This window comes from Centrocercus urophasianus, unplaced genomic scaffold (genome assembly GCF_019232065.1).
Source record: "Centrocercus urophasianus isolate 14NV4802_14NV808 unplaced genomic scaffold, USGS_Curo_1.0 seq_11, whole genome shotgun sequence".
Taxonomy (NCBI): Eukaryota; Metazoa; Chordata; class Aves; order Galliformes; family Phasianidae; genus Centrocercus; species Centrocercus urophasianus.
Genome location: NW_024884253.1, coordinates 88,580,789 through 88,602,693, shown reverse-complemented (window position 1 = coordinate 88,602,693; position 21,905 = coordinate 88,580,789). Strand labels below are relative to the sequence as shown.

At 41.0% G+C, this 21,905-nt stretch overlaps 1 protein-coding gene across 4 annotated transcripts in view; it reads right to left on the bottom strand.

Moving 5' to 3' along the window:
• The window catches only part of NFATC1 (nuclear factor of activated T cells 1), a 111,329-nt gene that overhangs the window by 14,139 nt on the left and 75,285 nt on the right, over positions 1 to 21,905 (bottom strand). Inside the window, exons 9-10 of one of the 4 annotated variants that reach the window (XM_042840057.1) lie at positions 17,351 to 17,730; positions 17,044 to 17,239 (exon numbers count right to left, since the gene is read on the bottom strand). In XM_042840057.1, coding sequence (XP_042695991.1) covers positions 17,044 to 17,239; positions 17,351 to 17,730 — 576 coding nt within the window. Of the gene's footprint in view, positions 1 to 17,043; positions 17,731 to 21,905 lie in introns of those variants that run through there. The other 3 variants (XM_042840058.1, XM_042840056.1, XM_042840059.1) reach the window with 3 other exon arrangements.

The window sequence follows — 21,905 nt, the reverse complement described above, 5'->3', positions numbered from 1 at the left end:
CCCCAAAGCATGGATGAAAGGCTTCTCTGGTCAAGACACAGAGCAAATATTTACAGGTACTGGGGAGACACCATTTCCTCCCTTTAGGCTTCAGCCTAGTGTCTGCCACATAATTTCATCCATTCAATGATTTTTTCTTTCCAGCCATCTGCCAAGAGGAAATAACTTTGCTGTATTGGGAGTCTGGGAATCCTAGAAAACAATCTTAAATCCATAAAATAATAGAAGTGCAGTTTTACTGAGCTGTTCAATTCTATTCTGATTTTTATTACAATGTCAACAAGAGTTTAATTTGTTTTAAAGTTTAGGTTCTTAAATCTGAGTGATATACAGTAGTTTACGGCTTGCTGGCAACAGCTACTGTGGAGAAAAAAAAAAAAAAGGAAAGTGCATATAAAGGCAGTTCTAAGTTTGACATTGTGAAAGCAGGGAGCAGTGCCAAGAGCAGCAAACAGCATGGCTTTCCCAATCCTGGCTGGCTTTAGGGACTGCTTGCTATTGACATCAGTCGCTATGGGATACATTTCCCTGCTCTAACAAATTTCATCTGGAGACTGTAATTAAAAAAGAAATGTCTCAAAGTGTAATTTCTTCCCCTAAAACATTTACAGATGTTAACTAGATTGCTAATGGTGTGAGATGTCTGTGGGCAGAAATCTTCCTCCTTATCTGCTGTGTCAGAGAAGCTTTCTTTATTAAAACCAGCCGTGAAGGTAGCATTGTATCTGTGTGTGTCACTGTGGGTGGGGTGGTGGTGGTACTGGTGGTCGTTTTTTTAAGCCCCCTGCTGAACTGAAAGCTTGGGAGGTGTTTTTTCTTTATCATTTCTTCTTCTTTTTTATTATTTGGAAGTCACTTCCAACGTTAGCCTGATGGAAAAGTGAAGGTACTGAAAGTGGCTAGCCTAGCAGCCGTCTTTGCCTAGCAGTTAAGAATTATCCTATCTGAGCTTTACAATTATAATAATAATAGTAGCTGTAACAATAATAATAGTAGGTGACGTAAGTTTTTCTTGCTCCAGTGACTTTTCATCAGTCCCTTTGGCTGGTGCTCCTTCCTAAGCACTGCTAAAAGCATTTATGGGAGCACAGCAGACAAAGGGGAAACCACGAGCAGGGGAACACAGGGGTGGCTGAGCAACAAGGATGCAGCTCCTTGAGAGCAAGAGGCTTCTCCAGCAGTGAAGGCGGGTGCTGCCCATGTATCAGCTGCACCCCTGTGCAGGCTGTGTGCCTGCTGGGCTGCTCGAGGGACTTGTCCCTCCCCAGCACCTACAGAAAGTGATGGCTGATGGCTGGCACACGTAGCCCAGGCACGGCTGGTTGCTCAGGCCTTCCTCCTGCACTCCCCGCTTGTTTATTTATTTATTTCTGTAACTGGCTTTGATTGGAGCCAGAGCCTTGGGTAAATCAGAGGAATTTCTAGATTTTTCTGAGTGCTGTGAGCTCTTGCTGTTTTCCGGTACCTACTTCCTGCCATATCTAAAATAACAGCAGCTGCATGGGCCTGATAGAGAAGTGCTCCAGGGGACAAATTCTCACAAATGGGGTGGGAAAGAAAAAAAAAAAAGAAAAAAAAGAGAGAGAGACAGTTATTAGGGAGCTGATAACATGCACAGCCAGCATCAGATTCGTTGTTAAGAGTCGATAGTGCTGTAGGCTGTGGATGTTGCTGTCAGAACAAAACAATCCCTGTAAAATGGTCATGGGAATGATAAGTCTCCATGTTTACCGGGATAACAGAGGTAGCTTTACACCACTTGTCCTATTGTATGGAGTATCGGGCCTCGATTAGCTAATGTCTCCGAGGGCCAGATAAGCCAGGATGAATGTCCTGTGCTAGAAGCTTTCATGCTTTCTCTTTGTCATGGCTATCTATGGATAGCTGCTATAGAAAGCCTTGCACACATAAAGAAAGCCCCCACGTCAGAGACAAACACTACAGAAAACGGAAAACTGTTGAAATTATCCAGTTTTCCACAGAGAATGCATGGTGCAACGTTGTCATTGCTTCATGACGGACTGCAGCACGAACCAGTGCAGCAAATCAGGAGACCTCCATCGTGGCACAAATTGACCTGTTCTACAATGCACAGAGCTAAAGAGGACGCCTGGCCTCAGCCACACAGCCCAAGTCTGGGCAGAACTTTGAGACCATCTGCCAGACATTGCTGTGAAACGATTGCTTAGTAACTGCTTACTCCAGGAGAGAAATGTCTCTTTCCTACTGGTATAAAGGAGGATAGAAACAGGTGTGGTGCATTCATCCCAAATATACCCTATATTACACCCTGTTTAGCATGAGAGCACAGCTCTCTCTGAGATCCCTTCAGCTTAGGCCATGTAACCAACACAAACATTGCTTTAAATATTAGCACACCCAAATAACCAAGAAGAGCCCAGTGAGGGTTTCTGAAACCTCTGCAGGTCAGCCACATTACATACACGATACAAACAGCATTTCATATTGTTGTATCACTGTTAGCCTTTACATTTTAATGTAATAAAACCTTTTATAGTTGCTCTGTGATCTATAATTTGTGTCTGCAACAACTTCGGGGCCCTTACATTTTGACCCAGTGTTAGAATTTTTCATGTATATATTGGTGGTTTTTTGTGTTGGTTTTTTTTTTTTTTCTTTCTGCATAGGACTTTTTAAAGAGCATTCAATGATAGGTTATCTTGTCTGAAAATAGGAGTTTGATCCAAAAAGCACAGAAGAATTCCTACCGACTTAATTGTCTTTGCATCAAACCCTTACTAAACACAGGCAGACATGTGAAGTAGGTCTACAGAAATGCAGGGTACAGGTCTGAGGGCCTGGCAAGAAAGAATCACACACTGCAATTCAAATGTGCCATTTTGCTGATTATCCCTTAACCATCACTTAAATCACAGAATGGTAGAACCACCAAGGTTGGAAAAGACCTCCAAGATCATCTACCCCTACTGTCCATCTACATTAAGTAACTGTTCTCATGCTGATATAAAAAAAAAAAAAGAAAATAGATTAGTTCTCTTCCTTGTGCAGGAATTTTGAATCACATGCAATTTCTGATGTCAGGAGACCTACTTCTGATTTGCAAGAAGACAGCTTTTCTGTTGTTACTTCACTGTGTTGGCTTTAATGCTGGTGCACGCTGGTGCAATCATAGAGCCCTGCAGGTTCTAAATCATGTCCCTAGGCCTGAAAGTCTTTCTTCCACTTGCTTGAGTGCATAGTTCAACTACCAATTTTTGTTAAAATGATGTTCTGCTAGGTAGTTCTCCCCTTCCCTACAAGAGGCTCCTTAAAACACAATCTCTGGCTCATGTTTTGTTAGTAACAATTAGAATTACATAAAGAGGCCAAGTTTAGACAGAGCAGACAACTCTTTCTAGCCTGAACTCATAAAGCCTGAATCTATTACAAACATTTTTCTTCCAAAGAAACACAGTCAACAATGCAAGAAAGTGAATTTGCATTTCAAACGAAGTACAAAAAGTTAGAAATGGTGAGGTTTCTGCTCAATTCTGTTTTAAAAACTGTTACAGCTATGCTACATGTAGCATACATGACATTATATGTCTATATATACGAGTACATTAATGGCAAACTTGTTAAGGAATTTGGGAAGAGGATCGACAAATTAGATTAGACTAGGTCACAAAAAGAGATGAATCAATCATGATTTTCAGCTTTTGTTCAAGAAAGGGCAGCCACAGAGAAGGTCAGAGACAGACTCAAGAGCAGCACTACAATTATTTACTGACATGAGACTGGAAAAAACAACACATAGCTTCAAGTAATGCAACTTGGACTTCAGACACATAGGAAAGAATGGTTCATTTTATGCAACTGATCATAGCCAAATATTAAAATCTTTTGGAAAAGCCCTACCATTTCTTATTCTACAAACCAGGAATTCGTTATTGGTATACCATGAAATATATGACATCCATTCATACAAATTAATTTCCTTTAGTGATTTCCAGTGGCATATGAGAAACAAATACAAGCCTGTAATGGAAAGAAAAAAGCTAGACAGAAAAGTCTGCTTGCACTTAGAAGTGAAGTAATCTCAAGTGTGCAGGTAGCTAGAACCATCTCTGCAGCTAGAACATTCCTTCTTAAGTATTAGTTATGAAAAGTGGAAATCAGCACAGATGCACTGCATCTCAATGAATAAATGCTGACTTACTGTAGTTGTCTCTATCAAGAATAACTTTCCCATGCTAAGATTTTCATTTTCAGGAGCAATGTGCCATGCGGATATCTTTTCCATTTTCTGAGAACTATTCATACTTAGACAATTGGAAGAATTCTTGCAATCATTTAAGGTGTGGGGTTTTTTACTTTTTGAGGTGCTTCTCCTCAGTAAGAGCTTTTCATACAAAATTTAATGTCTTTGAATAACTTTCTGGACACTGACAATTCAGAAAAGAGGCAGTGACCAACACTGTTCAGGGGACAGTGCACAACAGAAAGCATGATACAGCCTCATTTGAAGTCGTGTTGATCTGTCAGCTGCTCCCTGAAACGAGCTCTTAGCTGACAGCACAAAAATCACATTGATTGTTCAGAAATTCGATTTCTTTATCAGGGAAACCATAGATTTTGCCACTGAAACGTGTCCAGCTGGTGATGTCCACCTCCTAGCTGACTAGAAGTTAAGGTCACAGCTCCCAGGATTAGATAAAGACAGTCTTGTCTCTACCACTTTCCTGACTAAAATACAAGAGAGTAAGTTTCTGTTTCAAATTTCAAAAGCAGACTTTTTTTTTTTTTCTTCTGAATATTCATTTAACAACCAAACAAATGGTCCATCCATTTGAAGCTTTCTTAAAGGGGAATCCTGCAGCTCTATCAAAAGTCCATTTACTTGTCATACTCTATTTTGTGTTGAGTGCTCTATAGTAATAAAATCTGTCCTGCTACCTGGTCTGTTTTACATGGGCAGGCTCTGCTGCAGTAAACTAGCTGACGAGGACAGAAAGTGCATTTTGCAGCAGCCAGCAGGATGGGACCTCAGACACCAGACATTAATAATAGACAGAAAACTTCCAGATCAACTTTTGGTTATTGCTCTGCTTTAAAATGGCGATGCTCCCCACAATGCAACCCAATGGTAGGGATGAGATGAGAGAGGAATTTTCTCTTTTAGTTGAGTAGATTATTATTATTACTTTTTTTTAAGTACACGAGTGATTTTGGTCTGGAAACGCAATGTTTTGATGAGATGCCATTCAGTCCAGGTGTTTTTCCCAAGTTAATATTAAATATAGCTCTGGAAAATTCAGCAGATGTTTCAATTTTTTTCTAGATCCAAACTTTTATTTTTTATTTTTTGCTACCACTTTGTCTTTATTTAAGTAGTTGACTCTAATTGATTCTTTAATGCAGTAATTCATAACGTGTTTTGAATCTCCTGTTAATTTACTTGCAACTTTGCTATTATTTCCCGTGATTTAACACATCCTGTTTTAGAACATCCATCAAAGTTGATGGAAAATTTTTTCATGGCATTTGGATCACATCCTGACTGTAATTTTAATGCCATCTTTCTAAAGTTCCAAAGTAAGGGGATTTCCTGTTTTATTCTTCAATCATATAACCTTGAAAATGAACTTCTAAAAATCCTTCCCCGCCTTGTCAAAGGCCAACCACTTCTACTCCTTCTAGCAATGTTATTTTCTCTACGTAATTTCTATTGGGGAAGAGACAATGAAAAATTCTTTCTCTAATTTTTTTCTGATTTTTTCAAGAACGCCCTGTTATATTGTAAAGAAGTCTTAATATAAAAGATTCTCACTAAGTTCAGGTGGTGTGACTGTATTTAGTCAGAGTACTCACCATCCCCTCGTTTTTTAACATGTTTTTGAGGATCTGTGGGCTTCCTGCAGGAGCTCTCTCCATTCAGTGGTAATTCTGAAGCTGTCTCCCTGACAGGAAAGTGCAGAGAGAACTCCCATGGAAATGCCCCAGTGGAGCTGCCCCTGTGCACTGCAATAACCTCACTGCAGATCAGCATCGACATCACATTGCTGCTTCATGAACATTTTTTTAGGTCTCATTTAACCTGCTTAAGGTTAATGCTTATTTCATCATCTCCTTTCATTTTTCTCTACTGGTAAATTATTTTGGGGCAAAATGGAGCATTCTTTAAATATACTTCCATATGGCACGCAAATCCTGGGCTATTACTACTCATTTCTACTATTCCAGTTTTAGACAAACTTCTCTCACACCCACACTCACCATTTCTCCTCTTCTTCCAAAATCCATCTTTTCTCTTTTTTTTTTTCCCTTAAATGAGCATGCTGTATTCAACTTTCCTCTCATTTCTCTTTTTCTCAAGCCTTCTTTTGTTCTAGTTATGTCACCAAGTATTTTCGCAGACAGACTTTACGTCTGAAACTTTCAAATATGTGCTAACCATTTCACAGCGTCATGAGAAAGCTTCCCTTTTTTGTGTGTGTTCCCCACGTAAATGTATATACGTTGCCTTTGTTGCAAAAGATGCTTTCACATGACCGTGTCCTTCCAAAACCTTATTCCTCAACATCATCACAGCTGGTTCATCATTAGTACTGTAGTTTACCACATTTGAGACTCTGAATACCACAAATCCAAAGACATACCTCTGTAAGGGGAAGCTGCCTGGACAAGTTGTTTAGGCTTATGCAGATGCACTGAGGTGAAAGCCCTCAAGCAACTAGCTGAGTCCAAGTGCAGCCTGGAATGTGGTGGAACACAGCTAGGACTGGAAAAACGCCAACTAAGAGACAGGAGCTCATCTTGATCTGTTGCTGCAGTTTACAGAAAGAATAGCTGAATAACAAACACTTAAATGCCTGAAAATCATTCACCAATAATGACAACTACAGCTCAGAAGCTTGCAACAGCACGGAGGCAGATTTCAGAGCTGCAAAGGGCAACTTGGTTCAGAAACTGAGCACAATGGAAGTCCCACAGAATGGGCTTCTCCTCTTGACCTCATGTTTCTAAGAAGTCTTACTTGAGAGACACCTGCATGAGCCAACGTGGAGCAGAAGGGCAAAAGCTCGCTTGATCTTGATTTTCAGTACGAATACAGATGGTGAAAGCGAGGCCTCACGATCCTTCTGACTTTCCTTATAGTTTAAAGTAGAAGTGGCTCACAGACCAGAAGCAAGGTGTGTTTATGGCTATTTCTGTGCTTCTGAGTTAAAAGTGGATGGCTACACCTTGAAGAAGAGGAAACACTTTAGCTACACATGGATTTGGACAGTAGGTGAAGGGCCTTAACCCTAGTTGTAGTTGAGTTCCATTGACCTCGCCAACTCTTATGGACTCTCAGCCAATACACCTTAAAGTAGGCAATAGAATTAGTATACTATGTCTTATATCTCACTACATACGCACGTAGGTTGCTCCAAAAGTAATTTCTTCTATTTCTTTCCATGGAAACTACAACAGACATAGGAAGCACAATAACACTACCTGATAGAGCAAACTCTCACCTAAAAAACACTTTTTCAACACAGTCACCACCATTAGCTACGCATTTTCACCAGAGCCTGCATGCTGCACTTGTCAAAAACCTGCACCTGCAGAGGTGACCCACTGTAGCTGTCACCACTGCTGAAATGCACCACCCGCATCTCACTGTGCTCATGTCTTGTGTTTGGTCTCCATAAACATTCAGCAGGCGTTGATGAGTGTCCATGGGGGCAATTTTTTCCAGATGGAGGAATTCAGTGACATACATTTGCTTCATACACACTTCCATGTCAGACGCCATTTTGTCAGACTGCCCCTCTGCTGTTGTCTGTCACACAGCAACAAACTGTAATGAAATACTGGCAGGAAGGTTCGACCTCTCCTACCTCTCCTACACTGTGGGTCAACCTAAGAAATTAGCAGGCATTACTTTCAGAGAAGCCTGTTGTATATATGCACACATACTTATATATGTACACGTGCATACATTATGTGTTTGTTTATGGATTTGCATACACAGGATAGAAATGAACGTTTAAATATTTTGCATTTTCGCATTTTTGGAGCCTTCACTCATGACCCCAAAAGGCTTTTTTTCTACTTCTTAAGTAGTCTGCACAAGAGTTTATTCACAAGATGGCAATGTAATACATATTTTCCCTGAAGCACTAGAAAAAGAGCTGACTGCTGCTCCCAGGATATCAAAATTGGTTAGTTATATCTATTGCAATATCTATCCTGGAACCACAAAGATATCACAGCAGGTATGAAATGGAATAAATCTTTAGCCTTAGCTCCTGCAGAGAGCTAACATCAAGAAAAATCTGGACAGCAAAGACATGAAGAGTAAATTCCCACATGAATGCAGAAGGCTAAAACTAAGTAGAAGAAAATAACATTTGGGCAAAGGAAGATGAGAGGAATGTTCTTCTACGAACATGATGCTTGGAAACACAAGTCATAACTACATAAAGATGAAAGAATTTAGTCCACTAAATGTGGACTTTAACGGTCTGTATAATTGCTTCCCAAGATCATTCACATGCACATATTCATGTGCTTAGGGCCAATACAGTCGAGGATTTTTTATGTACTTTCAGGACCATCTCACTTCCTGATACTTGTGTTGTAGCAAACTTGAAAGTATGGAAAATGTAGAAGGCCAACCGACCAAGCCAAGCCAGCAGAACAGGGCTGGGCCAGCTTTCTGGTTTGCAGACAAACCCAACCAAACTGGTTAACAAGGAATAAGTCCATAGTTTCCTTATTTCTTACTTACCAATAGTTTCTGAATATTTTCAACATTTAGACTTCACAGGCCTTTTCAGTTACAGAGGAGGAGGAGGGGAACATTTTGAGGGTCTGGTTTTTTTCATAAGCTTCCTCCCAGTCCAGTGATAAGCCTCATGTGGAAAGCACGTTCCCTCTTTGTTGCAATCAGCACTAGCCCCTCAGAGAGGAGAAAAGATCAGGAGCCATGTTATCAAACAGCCCATTCTTAACAGTGATGGTCAAGCTATGTGCCCACAGTTGTCCAGCAGATGCAGATGACACAACTGACCGTGCTGCACTTGAACCTCCTAGAAAAATTTCCTTCTCTGCATGTCTATCTGCGACCAGATTGCAATGAATGCAGCTATTATGCGTTTTAACTACCAGCCATATGCCTGGTCCTGTTCCCAATAAACCCAAAGGGAACAGTGTTATTGACTTAAGTGGGAGCAGAGGCAGGCCCTCTGCCACTCTGCAGTCTAGCAACATTACAGCTTGCTAACACTCAGCCAAGAGCACTGTACGTGAAGTCAGTGAGTTTGTTCATGAGAGCACTTCCTCTGACACGTATATGTTTTCTGGGCTAAGTAAGAGACTTGCTTCAGCCCAAGTCTTCTATTTGCAGCAGAGGTCTCTATGACACTCTCCATGCAGAAGAGGGATTTTAAGAAGCAACTTCCCCAGCAGTGTTTTGCCAGGAGGGATTCAAGACATGCGAGCACGGAGACCATCACACAGCCACACAGCCACACCTGGCCAGCTAACACTGCACAGCTCAGCAGAAATGTTTCAAACAAACAACATATTCCTAAAATGAATTGCATTGGAACAAAGCTTTCTCAAGAAGCTTGTGCTTCTGCAAGCCACATATTTTCCTTGGCGCTCCTCCAGGCTTAAAAGCAGATGTAAATGTTACAAAGGCTCAGATACAGCAACTTCTTCTCCCCTGATCGCCAAGGAAAACTTGCAGAAAATAACCCACGAAACCTTTACCATTTGAAACAGCAATGCCAACAGCCATTACGATTGAAATAGGAGAATGAAACAGACATGGAAGTGGGGGGCAGTTTTTTCCCCAATTAATTGCACTATGACTACAAGTGTGAAGTTGGCATTCAGAGGCAGTGTAATGCTTCATGATCTGTATACTAAACAATATGAAACACTTGATGTGAAGGTGTGCATGCAGATGCATATCAACCAGAGGCTGGCTGAACTTTGTGCACTACAAATCCTCTGGGGTATCAAAACAATGCAAAGCACTGATTTCTACGGATTTCTACAGCTTTCCCATCACTTTACCACCCTCCTGGTCCCAACTTCTGTGCCTCCTTAAGTGTCTACAATCACCGAATGAAGGTGGAGGCACTCAGGACTTCCCTGAAGAAGCTAGATCTGTCTTGAAAGCCCAAGAATCCCTGGGTATCTAAGTGCTGGTGATAGAAGAAAAAGTTCAGTGGTAGATTGCACAGGTGCTGCAATTAGAGGCAGTCAGATCTGCTCTGAGAGCACCCACGCAGCCAGGGCTGGAGGGAATCAGGATGTGACACCTAGTCTGATCACCTGCTCCTCTGGGGACTTCCTTTTGGCGAGCCTCCAGGGAGACTCAATTCACTTAAACTCGCTGGGGGCAGCGAAACTTCCTCCCTAGTCCAGGAGCGTGGTTTTGTGTAACAGGACACCCCTCAAATTCAGATGTGCAAGTCCAACAGAGACCTGACACTAACAAATTACTTCAGTCCTCCCTTACTCATCGCGCACAACCCAAGCCCCGAACGTTAACAACTCAGCATGTTTTATCACAGTAGCATGTACACTTTCAATCATCATTAGAAGTGAGGAGGGTCTTGGGGCAGGCACCGGGCCAGATTAAGTAAAACTTTCCATGAGGACAGCTATTTGTTTTTTTCCCAGAACTGCTACTCCAGGCCAAGAAGGAGGGAGGGAAAAGCTCACACAAGCCAGACTGAAGTGTAGACAGTGTTACTGGACTTTGCAGACTACCTGCATGTCGCTCTAATGACATCTGGACTACTGAAAATCACAGAGTGCGCTCAGGAGTTTTCAAAAGCATAATTGTGGCAGCAGCAGACTAAACTTAATGCCTTAAGAGCCAATCACTTTAATCATAACGCTGAGATGTAGGAAAAAGGATACATTTCAGCAAAAGAATAATTCTGTCTGCTATAGTTCCTGTTCAAATAAACTATATCACCAAACCACGCGCATTTGAAGAATACAGAGGAATAATAAGGAAAAGAAAAAGAAGAACATATGGTCTAGAGGCAAAAAAATTTCATATATACAGTATAGGAGATATATGGACTTGTCAGACATCTAACAGTTCAACACTCTGTAAGCAATTCATGGGAATGACATTAGCAATAGCTCATATTACGTCCAGGAGTTACAGCTTTTACTGCAAAAGTTATTTTTAAAAGAGTCATGTTTAAAATGAAATGACTGGCAGGGCTGCAGCTTTCAGTAACACTTTACCTGTGGTTTTGCCACTTTTACATACTTATTGGGGGCTTAATGCTCCCAATTTACCTTTTCAGAGTAAAATAAAAGTTGCAATGAGTGCATTCATTGGCACAGCACTATAAAACTCACAGCTGTGCAAAGACAATCACAAGAACAAAAGCCTCCTTGTTTTAAAAAAGAGGATGATATGGTTTTGATACTTTCTGTTAGTCGTGTGTATAAACATCAGATATCTTTGTTTATGGTTTATGTATCCATCTATCTACATTAAGATTTATAGTTCAGATCAAGTGAAGATCAGGATAGCGACTTTTATGAATGTGTCTGTGTGGAGTGGAGGAGGCTGACTTAATAAACAAAACTTCAGACAAGTGATCCGTCTTTCAGATATTGTTATTCCAGCTCTGGCATTTACATGGGACCTGGGGCATTCTGGAAAAGAGTTTTTAAACTGAGGGTGAAATTCTGGTCCCACTACAGTCAGTGATAGCTTGCTGCTGCCTTCAAATGGCTGGGACTTCATCTCAAAATTGGGTAGAACTTGAAGAAGCCGAGGCCTTCTTCAGCTTCTTAACTCAAATGTACCTTTATTAAAGAATTCTCCAGGTTGTTGTTTCACTTTTCATTAAAAATTGCCTTTGTAAAGTTTTATGCATTCATATAGCAAGTTCAGATCAAAGCATGTACCTTGATATCTGCTGAGAACACAAATAATACACCTTTTTCCTGTTGGTACCAATGTGTTTCCCACTAGCTTTTTAGAAATAGCTTCATTTTCATCTGTAATGAAAGCGAATTTCTTTGATGTTTCTAATGGCAGGAAATAATTTCACAATTGAGTATCGTTCTGCTGCAGGTAAAAATGCCATAGCTTTTGGGAGTGCCAGTTACAACCTGAAAAATGTTTCTTGGCATTAACATACCTAATTGAACTCTCCATCCTGGTGAAATAAAAAGATTTGGAGATTCTGTGTTACACCCAGACTACACTAGATCCAGGAAAGGGAAATGGGGATAAGGTAGATGATTTCAAGTCACCTTTAGCATCCCCTGTTGTGAGCCTGGCTGGTCCCCAAGCTGCCTGAACATCCTGAAAGCTGTGTGAACATAGCTCCACCACTTTTGGCTTGGAATTTCTTCTACCACTAAGAAAAGTAATCAAAATTTGGGAAAATTATTTGAGTTTCCCCAGACAACAGAAAAGAAGTAGTATTATTTCAGAAACAGACTGTCACAGCTTTTGACCCAGGTACCTGTTAGAGGGCTAGTGAGAGGAGCTACTCAAAAGTGAGATATAAATTAAGGTAAATTTTCACATCCCCTTGAGATAATGATGGTTCCAGGGACTGGGGAGAGCTCTCATCAGCTCACACTTTCCCCAAACTGACTGTCTCTTTTGGCAATGTCAATTCTGCTTTATCCCTCCAAAGGCTGTACAGCACTTTAGACTCATCGATTCCCCCCACCCCAAAATGTTGAGTCTTAAAAGCAATTATCTGCATGTATCTGTACTGAAGATGTCCTGCAGGTAGACAAATCAGACTGCCTGTCTGCCTAAGGATTTTCCACGGGCTCTGCCACCCTACACACCCAGCACTGCTCCTGGGTTGGATTTGTAAGGGGAAAATCATGTAATCTGTGCTGCCTAGAGCAAGGACAACATAGGCACGTGGAGACAGTGTTGGCACTGGAGTGGTCTGCCAGGGTGCTGCAGTGTGCTGCAGGCTGCTGCGAGAACTCCTGGCAGGGAGGACAGGAGACAACATCTCTTCTATTGCAAAGAACCAGAAGAGGAACAGCACGAGGCATAAATGTCACATTTCAGCTCCTTCATCAGACCATGCTTTTAAACAGCACATCAAATCTTGCTGTGAATGCAGCAGCAGAAGTCATAATCTTTGTTTGGAGGTTGAACTCATAATTATTTGAAATGAGTGCTGGTATACAAGCCAGATAGTTTTCAATATCAAGAGCGTAGCCATAATATATCGGGTATCACTTTATGGGGTGAGTTTGAAATCTGTTATACATTTTGAATCATATATGCACATATTGAAATGGACAGAGCATTTAATGAGTAACCCAGGTGGCTACTGTGGATTCTGATTTAAAACAAGATTGCCAAGACCAAAGCTTACTTGCCAAAATGGAAATCTCTTTGGGTGCTCCCTTTATATCAGTTCAGCTGCCCACCATTACAGAAGCAGAGAAGTGTTATGTACAGGATATATATTATACATATACTCACTGACTGCTTTTTTCCATCTTTACACTCCAGAATAGATGGTCTATATTTGGAGTTACTCCAGACCACAAAGAATGAGTATTGCTTTGATCCCATAAACTGAAACCAAAAAATTTCTGTTTATACCTGTTCCAAAATTGCTACATATATATTAGTTACATAAATTAAACCTCTCCAGATTTTTTTTTTTTCCTAGGAAAACAAGCAACCAAAACTTTACCAAATATCACCTGGCATAGAGAGTTAGATATTTCATTTGTCCAGTAGTCCCGTAAGTATGTCAGATGTCTGTATCTCACACTTTTCATAAGTACCTTCAAGTAAAACTGGAGGTATGAAGTAGTTACAAGACACTACGAATTTTTTATTTATTTATGGAATTAAACTTTGCAAATTTAATTTTTAGTGTCACCTCAACACTGCATTACTTTTAATCTACCTTAAGGATGAGGGAAAGAGTTGATATAGTTAGAGTAATATGGAAGGAAAGGAAAGCAGTGAAGTACATCTGACATCGCTCTAGCTCTCATATTGACATCAGGTACAAATATTTAGGAAAACTGAAAGTAATTTAAATTAGGCTGTGTAATTTAAAGATGGATACAATTGAACAACAAGCAATGGTGATGCTTTAAAAAAAAATCAGGCACATGTAAAATCCATTCTCCCTCTGAACAGTGCCTTATTCCACAATCAGTACCAGAGGTCTGAATGAGACAGCCCCAGGCACAAAGGCACTGCACACATGGGGTGCATATCTCACTGAACATCAGCTACTGGGACACCAACTGCAATCACATAAGTTTCAAGGCTGTCCCCACAGTGGCCAAACAGTCCTTTGAGACTGTGTCAGGAAGGCAAGACATCAGTCTTTCATAAGCAGGGGGTAAGCATGATATGGGGATTTTTTTGCTGAGACAGGATGAGCTGATTAGACAGATATTTGCTGGGGAAGATAAAATGACATCAGATGTGGCTGCAAGTCTTGCACACTCTAGACTACCACCCAGTCCGCCACCCAGTGTGGTCCTACTGCAAAAGGCTTCCTGCACATCTGATGGGCTGGACCCACCAAATGCAGTTCAGTGAGCTGATCCAATGGAAAACTGTGTAGATTTTGCTATTCTTGTAGAGATAATTTTCTATTAGACTGTTCTGCCGCTACATAATTAATTGATATTACTCAAAGGAAGCAGCAGGAGCATGTGGCCTAGATGGACTGATGCAACCCTTACCATGGAGAGCCTGTAAGTTAATCAGATCAATTGTAATGTGAAAACATTATCTGCACAGGTTGTTCTAAGGTTGCCTCCATGAATGCATAGATGTAAACTGGCTTTGAGCCTGACATACAGTTTTGTGCTTCTGTGCTGTGTCTGAGGTACGTCAGTGTTCTGACCAGCACGTATCCCACAGGATGTGGTTCCAGCCTCCAGCTCCTCTGCTGCACAGTTCCTGTCTCAGACCCAATATAGAGATGAACAAGAAGACAGTAGTACTCTTTTCCTGACATCATCAAAGGCAAGGCACAGAGCGGATGGCCTTTTCTTTAGGCAGTGAGATAGGGCACAGAGGAGTAACAGTAAGCTCATGTAGACAAGACTGCATTAATCTGTGACAGACCTAAACATCAGTTTAGTCACAGAAAAGGTAGGTCCTCTAGTTACCATTTCTGCTTACCCATAGAGCGAACTGCTGTTGCTTGATTTTTTGAAATAACATACATTATTCTATCTTCTATTATACATCGTTGCCCTGTTACATCTACACATTATTTTCTTGGCTTATAGTTTTTGTGGTCAGCCATGGAATGATTTTGATAACCTGATGGATGCCAAAGGGAAGTGTATCTGAATTTGGTGAGCTGAACAGATCCTCAAAGTCAGCTTTAAGTATCAGTGCAGATGTACATGGTGGTTTCTACAATTACTTCTGTCTGTCAGATGACTGGTATGCATGGGTGTCCGGAAGAGAGAACGGAACAGAAATGGGTAAAGATTAAGCCATTTATGCTTTGTCAGAAAGAACGAATGTTGCTAAAAAAATTAAAACTTCCATTCCAGATCAAAGCTCCTTGATCCTTCAGGAGAGACCTGAAGTAGATAGGGTTGATAAGCTCTGCTCTCCACGTCTGAGCTGCAGTCCAGTTCCTCTGCAGAGATGAGACAAAGGCGGACTTGGTAATGCTGTGACAAAAGTGCTTGCTGGATTTTGGAGAGGTAAGGCAGAAAGACTATCCATTCTTTGTGCTTTTCTAGAAAGACAGCTGTAGACTAGCTTTACAGAAATAACTTCCAGTTTCTCTCAAAACCAAAATCTGGGCACGATTTTCTGTTCTGGTTTGTGTCTTCTTGTTTGGTTTGTTGAAAATGTTACTCCTCACTGTGCAGATATGTGGTGAAAAATGTACAGCACATGAAGATAACACTATGTCAAATAAGTGTTGGGCAAAACTTCAGCGAACTGAACTCCTAATTAGGGAAATTCCTCTCAGCTGTCTATCATGTAATCAATAACAACTTCTGTTGCAAAAAAATGATTTTCCCAGAGTCGAAAATCAAAAGACTGCTCCTAAAGCTCCAAAGCATTCATTTATAACCCTAATTCAGTGAGTATCATGCTGTTTAAAATAAATTTTTTGTTTGTTTGTTTTTGCAATGAACTGTCTTTAAATTCTCCCTGAAAAACAGCTGCATTCAGAGGTTCCTTGGCACTAATTGGTTCCAATGCAGCCATTTCAAAGGCATTTCTTTTTCAAATAGCATGGCATGGTACGTTATATAAAGTTATATGGCTATTGGAAGGGAACTCACGTACTGCATTAAGGTGAGGGTTCAGAATACTTCTGGGATACTTAGCAGCATGTGCTAAATCACAGTTCAGTGAGGTCACATAATCAAATTCCAGATTACCCCTTTTATTATGCTCAGCTAATAAATCTTCGGAAGCTGGAGTCTGACAAGTTCATCGCAGCATTTTAATATTTCAGTGGTGCATGTAGAATATATATGCATAGAAAATCTTACAAGAAAAGAAAAAGAAAAAAGCAGCAGCAAGTCCTCAACAAGAATAAGAATGGAAGAAAAAGAAGCAATATCAGATGCCACCAGACTGAAAAGTTACGCTGAAAGATGTGTCACTATTTTTTATTTAAATTTTCACAACTGAAGGAGAGCAGTTTATCATTTAGTTCCAGTGAGAAGATTTGTGTATCAGCAATTTTACTTCATTATGGACAGAACAATGTTAAATATGTTTTCGCTGCAGTTTCATGAGTCACTGACATAGGCATAAGCCAAGACCATATAGTTAAGATTATTGCAGTGTAGCTGTTGGTCATGCAGCCAGCTCTATGGTAACTGATAGCATTAAAGGCTTAGATAATATGGTTTCATTATTGCAAGTGAAACTGAGAACCTTTTTCCATATAGAAACAAACCGAGCAAACTCAGCATAATTCCACCAGGCTGTTAATTATACTTTTTTTTTTCCACCCGAATTCAAAAGGAGGAGGAAGTTAAGGGAACTCACTGATAGAGCAACATGGTTGAATGCAAACCTCTACGCTCTGGAAGACTTACCATCATCCAGGTACATCTGGTCCAATTCCTCAGGTTCTCGCTTGATCGTTACAGGAATAGGGGCCAAATTATGATTACTTTCCTCATGCAACTCTGGCAATGACAGTGGTTGGGTTGTTGGAGACTCATTTCTGTGAACCTTCGGCAGTTGCTGCTGCTGTTGACCCATTATGGATGAGTGAGTTGGACTGCAGGACTGCAAATAGGTTGGCTCTTGGGTAACAGATGGAACTGGAGAAGAGGGACTGTTGGGATAGAGTGTTTGTTGATAACCAAGGGGACAGCTACTGCTCAGATGTTGACTCACCTGCGGCTGCAGCATGATGTGAGATGATTGCTCGGGGGAGCTTGGGTGCACAACTATAGACCTTGGCACTTCCTGTATGGTGGGGACACCTCCAGCGGGCTGCTGAAGTCCGAGGTGACTGTGGCCTGGGTTGGGGATGCACTTGTAAGGAGAGGATGAAAGGTCGTGCAGCTTGGGGCTTGCGTTGGGAGAGGGTGACATCACCGTGTTCCTCTGCTGACAGGAGGCGAAGCCAGCCATGAGGCACGAACCAGGATCAGGGGGCATCATGATCTGCTGGTTGTAGTATGGTTTAGAGAGAGGGCTTAAGCCTTGGTTCATTGGTCCACAGGTTTGAGCAGGCTCATAGTCATCTGTGGGTTCTGTTTTTATAATTGGAACTGTTAAAAGAAAAAAGTTTTAAATAAACATGAGCTGCATATTGGTATGATCAAGTTGGCTTGTGGCTAGGATACCCTTTGCAAAACAAACAACGTCTTGAATAAGACTCTGTGTGTCTTTTGCCTAGTTCTCCCACCCTATAAAAAAAAAATGAATGAGTCATCAGCACAAGAAAGTCACAGCTGGTTCTAATATTGAAAAGGACTATTTTCTTTGGACTCTCCTCCAGCACTAATGTGCTATAAAAATCTATTTGCAAATAGCTGTGCTTCAGTGGAAGCTTTGGACCCAAGGGCTCCATGTATTTGTAGTAATCAAAGCAAGAATTTTAACTTGGACATACTACTGCATTTCTACGGCTACCGATGGCCCGTTTGACAAATGTCTGCCCATTTGGTAAACTGGTGCATAATAAGGTAGAAATGGAGCTTCAGAGTTTAGCAAAAGCAAAACTGCAAAGTTAAAAGACAAAGTACTACGTACAGTAAATTTTCAATTATAAAGATATTTTTGAAGGAGTAGAATTTGACTTGTTTAGTTTTTACACTATTGTACGCAATCTTGCTAAACAACAAATGAGTGTAAAATACTCAAGAAGTCACATCCAACTTTTTGTGATTCTAAGTTGGATCCAAGTCCCTAATGCCAGCTCCTAAAAGGTGTTAACTCAGTCTCTGGACACCAAGAAATACTGATTCCTGTTCTACATCTCTGCTTGCTCTATCTGCAGTCTCAAAAGAGGTCCTAATTGAGCTGTTAAACCACGTCTTGAAATGGCACCAGCTCATGGACAGAATGACTCAGTGAGTATCAATCCAGTCTTGAAAAATACAGAGCTGCTTTCTCAAGTCAGAGGAAAGATCTTCCTTAAATCAACGTGCCTTTTTCACATCAGCTATCTGTCTCAAACCAGAGAGGTGCATTTCCTGCTTCTCCCATAACAGATGCAGTTCATAGGTAAAAGATGCCTACTTTCTCTGTCAGGAAAATTATAAACAATAGGGCCAAGTCAGTATGTAGATGCATTTCTTCTAGTCAGATGAAACTACAAGACATACAACAACTGACTTCGGATGCCTCGTGACATTTAATCTTCTTTCTCAAGAGATTCACAGAACAGCCATAGCTTAAGTGGATGTTGGAAATGTATGGTGACACCAGAGAATGTCTGTTAGAATACTAGGATAACAAACCTACACAAAGTTACTAATGAAACATATTTCTACAGCTCAGCTCAGAGCACATGCTTGTCATGAGTGTTTCTGTGTCTTTATATGCATGTTTTTTACTAACATCCTTGTCCATAGGTCACTCTGAAAGCAATGCCTCCTATTTATTTCCATGGATCTACAACAGGTACAAAAAGCACAATAACAATATTTGATAGAGCAAATTCTCTGCTACAAAATGCTTTTTAAACATAGTCATCACTGTTAGCTGTGCATTTTCACTAGTCATAACACGATCCTGCGTGCTGTGCTCATAAAAATCTGCACCAGCAGAGGTGACCCACTGTTGCTGTCACCACTGCCGAAATGCATCACCCCCACCTCATTGTTTTTGCATCTATTGTTTGGTCTCTATAAACATACAGCAAGTGTTGATGAACGTCAAAGGGTGCAAATTTTTTCCTCATGGAGGAATTCAGTGACACACCTTTGCTTCATGTGCACTTCCAGGTCAAATGCCATTCTGTCAGACTGACCCTCTGCTGCCATCTGTCACACGGCAACAAAATGCAATGGAATACTGTCAGGAAGGTTCACCCTGTGCTGCCATACCACCATCCACCTCTGACGTCATAAGCCAACCTAATAAAATAGGAGGCATTGCTTTCAGAGCCGCCCTTATATTCTCCAATCATTTGTTTCTGTATTCGTGTATTAGTCTTTTCAACCCATCAAAATGTATGTGTGAGCATGTGTACCTAAAATATCTTTTCTAACACTCACAAATTTTGCTGCTGGTGGATGCAGTTCACTACCCTTGTTTTACAGCCCCCCAGGCTCTTGTTAAGTTTTGTCCTTTTATGTTCTTTTATATAGACGCTTGCAACAGTTGTTTCAAGATTTCCATCACCCCTAGTAAAAACATGTCTCTACATGTCTCAAATGCAAAGGTGCCACTCAGGATGAACGTACTAAGGATAACGGACTGTCATTGGATTCCTCATAATCTTGTTTTCATCTGCTTGCATGCTGTACACTGGCTAGCACCACTACTAATACACTCGGTTACAGAGAAGCAGAATCCAGGTTTGGAGACAGCTTTATGAAACCAGTATCACACCCTTTATGAAAATGCGAGACCAAAGAAACGCACCTAGATAAATATAGCAGCACAGATATTGTAAGAAAATACCTTTAACAAGTTCCTGAGCTAGCAAATATTCTCATATGTTTTATATTAGGTTCACTGTACTAGCACTAACCACAGCACAGCTGGAAATATGATGGTTGTTGAACACTGAATTTTCCCAATATATCACTGTTATAGAAACACCTGTGCTAAATAATTCCGAGCTCAACCACTGGCAATTCAACTGCAATAAACCCTGGTGCTGTCTGACTTGTTATAACCCAGGGAAGGATTATAGCCCTGGTGGCACACAGGGCTGGAGGGAGGAGGCTTTATGGTTCCTGATCTCAGGCTGGTTTTCGTTGTAGCCCTTCACAGCACATCTCTAGCACTTGGCTCACCAGACACTTCTTGTCACTGCACTTTTGATATTTTTCTATAGGAAAAACCAGTGCCATGGAGTCAAATGAATGATTGTGAACATCAAAATTCTGTACATCGTTTTCTTATCTCACTACTCTGAATACAGCTGCCACAAGCAATGGTCCACAACCGCTAAGTCCTACTCTGCACAAGGCAATTATGTGCAACAGGGGCTATTCCAGACCTATTAGTCCCCAAACTCCTGAAGGTGGTGACAGTAACCAAAAGTAAGTTGTGTAAGTTCAGAGGCAAAACAGAGACTGGCATTAATTACAGGCACTGGCCGCAGTAAGTCACAATAGCTTGGTCTTTGACAGTATTCTGGTAGGGGGAACAAAGGGGAACGTTTCATTTGACATCTGTTTACCTTGTCCTCTTGTATTGCTCTGAATTGATAACCTTGAACTCAGTTATTTCATGCACCTTGAAGTAAGTGTCTGTAAACGAACAGATACTGCCTGCAGCTAGGCTTAGAGCAGTCTGAGCCAACTCAGTCAAACTGTCTCCATTACCCTTTTTTGTGTTTTTCAGGATTGGTTTCTTTTGCTAGACTAAGTACGGCTCTGAAAAACAACAACAACAAAAGTATTAATTCTGAAATGGCAAACGGGTTTGTATCTGGCTTTTCATTGCTTTGAAGTTTGTGTAGACAACTCTGAAGAGTGAATGTAGGGATCATACCATGCTGGCACAGCAGCAACTCACTATGCTTCAGAAGAGTGCAAACATCTTTATGAGGTACCAGTTAGCAAAAGAAGGCTCTGCAGGACATTTTTTCCCTGTAGAAACCATTACTAACGACACAGATGATCTGGAATCAAGCATTCAAAGCTGTGTACGTTAGCAGAAATGTAAGATCCTAACACTTTCCCTTCTGAGCAGACTTTAGCTACTGTATTTCACATGAATAACATTTACTTAACTTACGGGCAACAGAAATGCCACTGTTCCCCACCTCACTCCCTTTGTGGAGGCTGAGAACCTTAGCTGGGGGAATAGTTGGAGCAGCTGTGGATACAGCCCTCACAAGTCCACCTGAGCTATCACAGCATCTTCCCCTAGGTGGAATTGGGTGGGTTCCTTCCAAGCAGGCAGGAACAATTACAGCCATCACTGGCTTAGCGTTACCACTTTCCTACTGACTCATGTTTGACTGACTGCACACCTTTACAGATCTGAGCTAGAAGTGTTTTCATTCTCAAACACATCCCTTTGGAAGCACAGTACACTAAGTGCCACGAAGCACATGTCACTCACATTTGCACTGTCACTATCCTACAGAAGTGATGCACTTCACACATGATGTGATGTGATACACAGAGCACCATTAATTTTCTCAGAATTAATATGTAACAGACAACATTAGTAGCGTGACTAACATATAGCTCAAAGACTTCAAATTAGTCATCATCTTAAATGACTTGGTAAGAAGCTGCCAGCTCAAAGAGCCGCT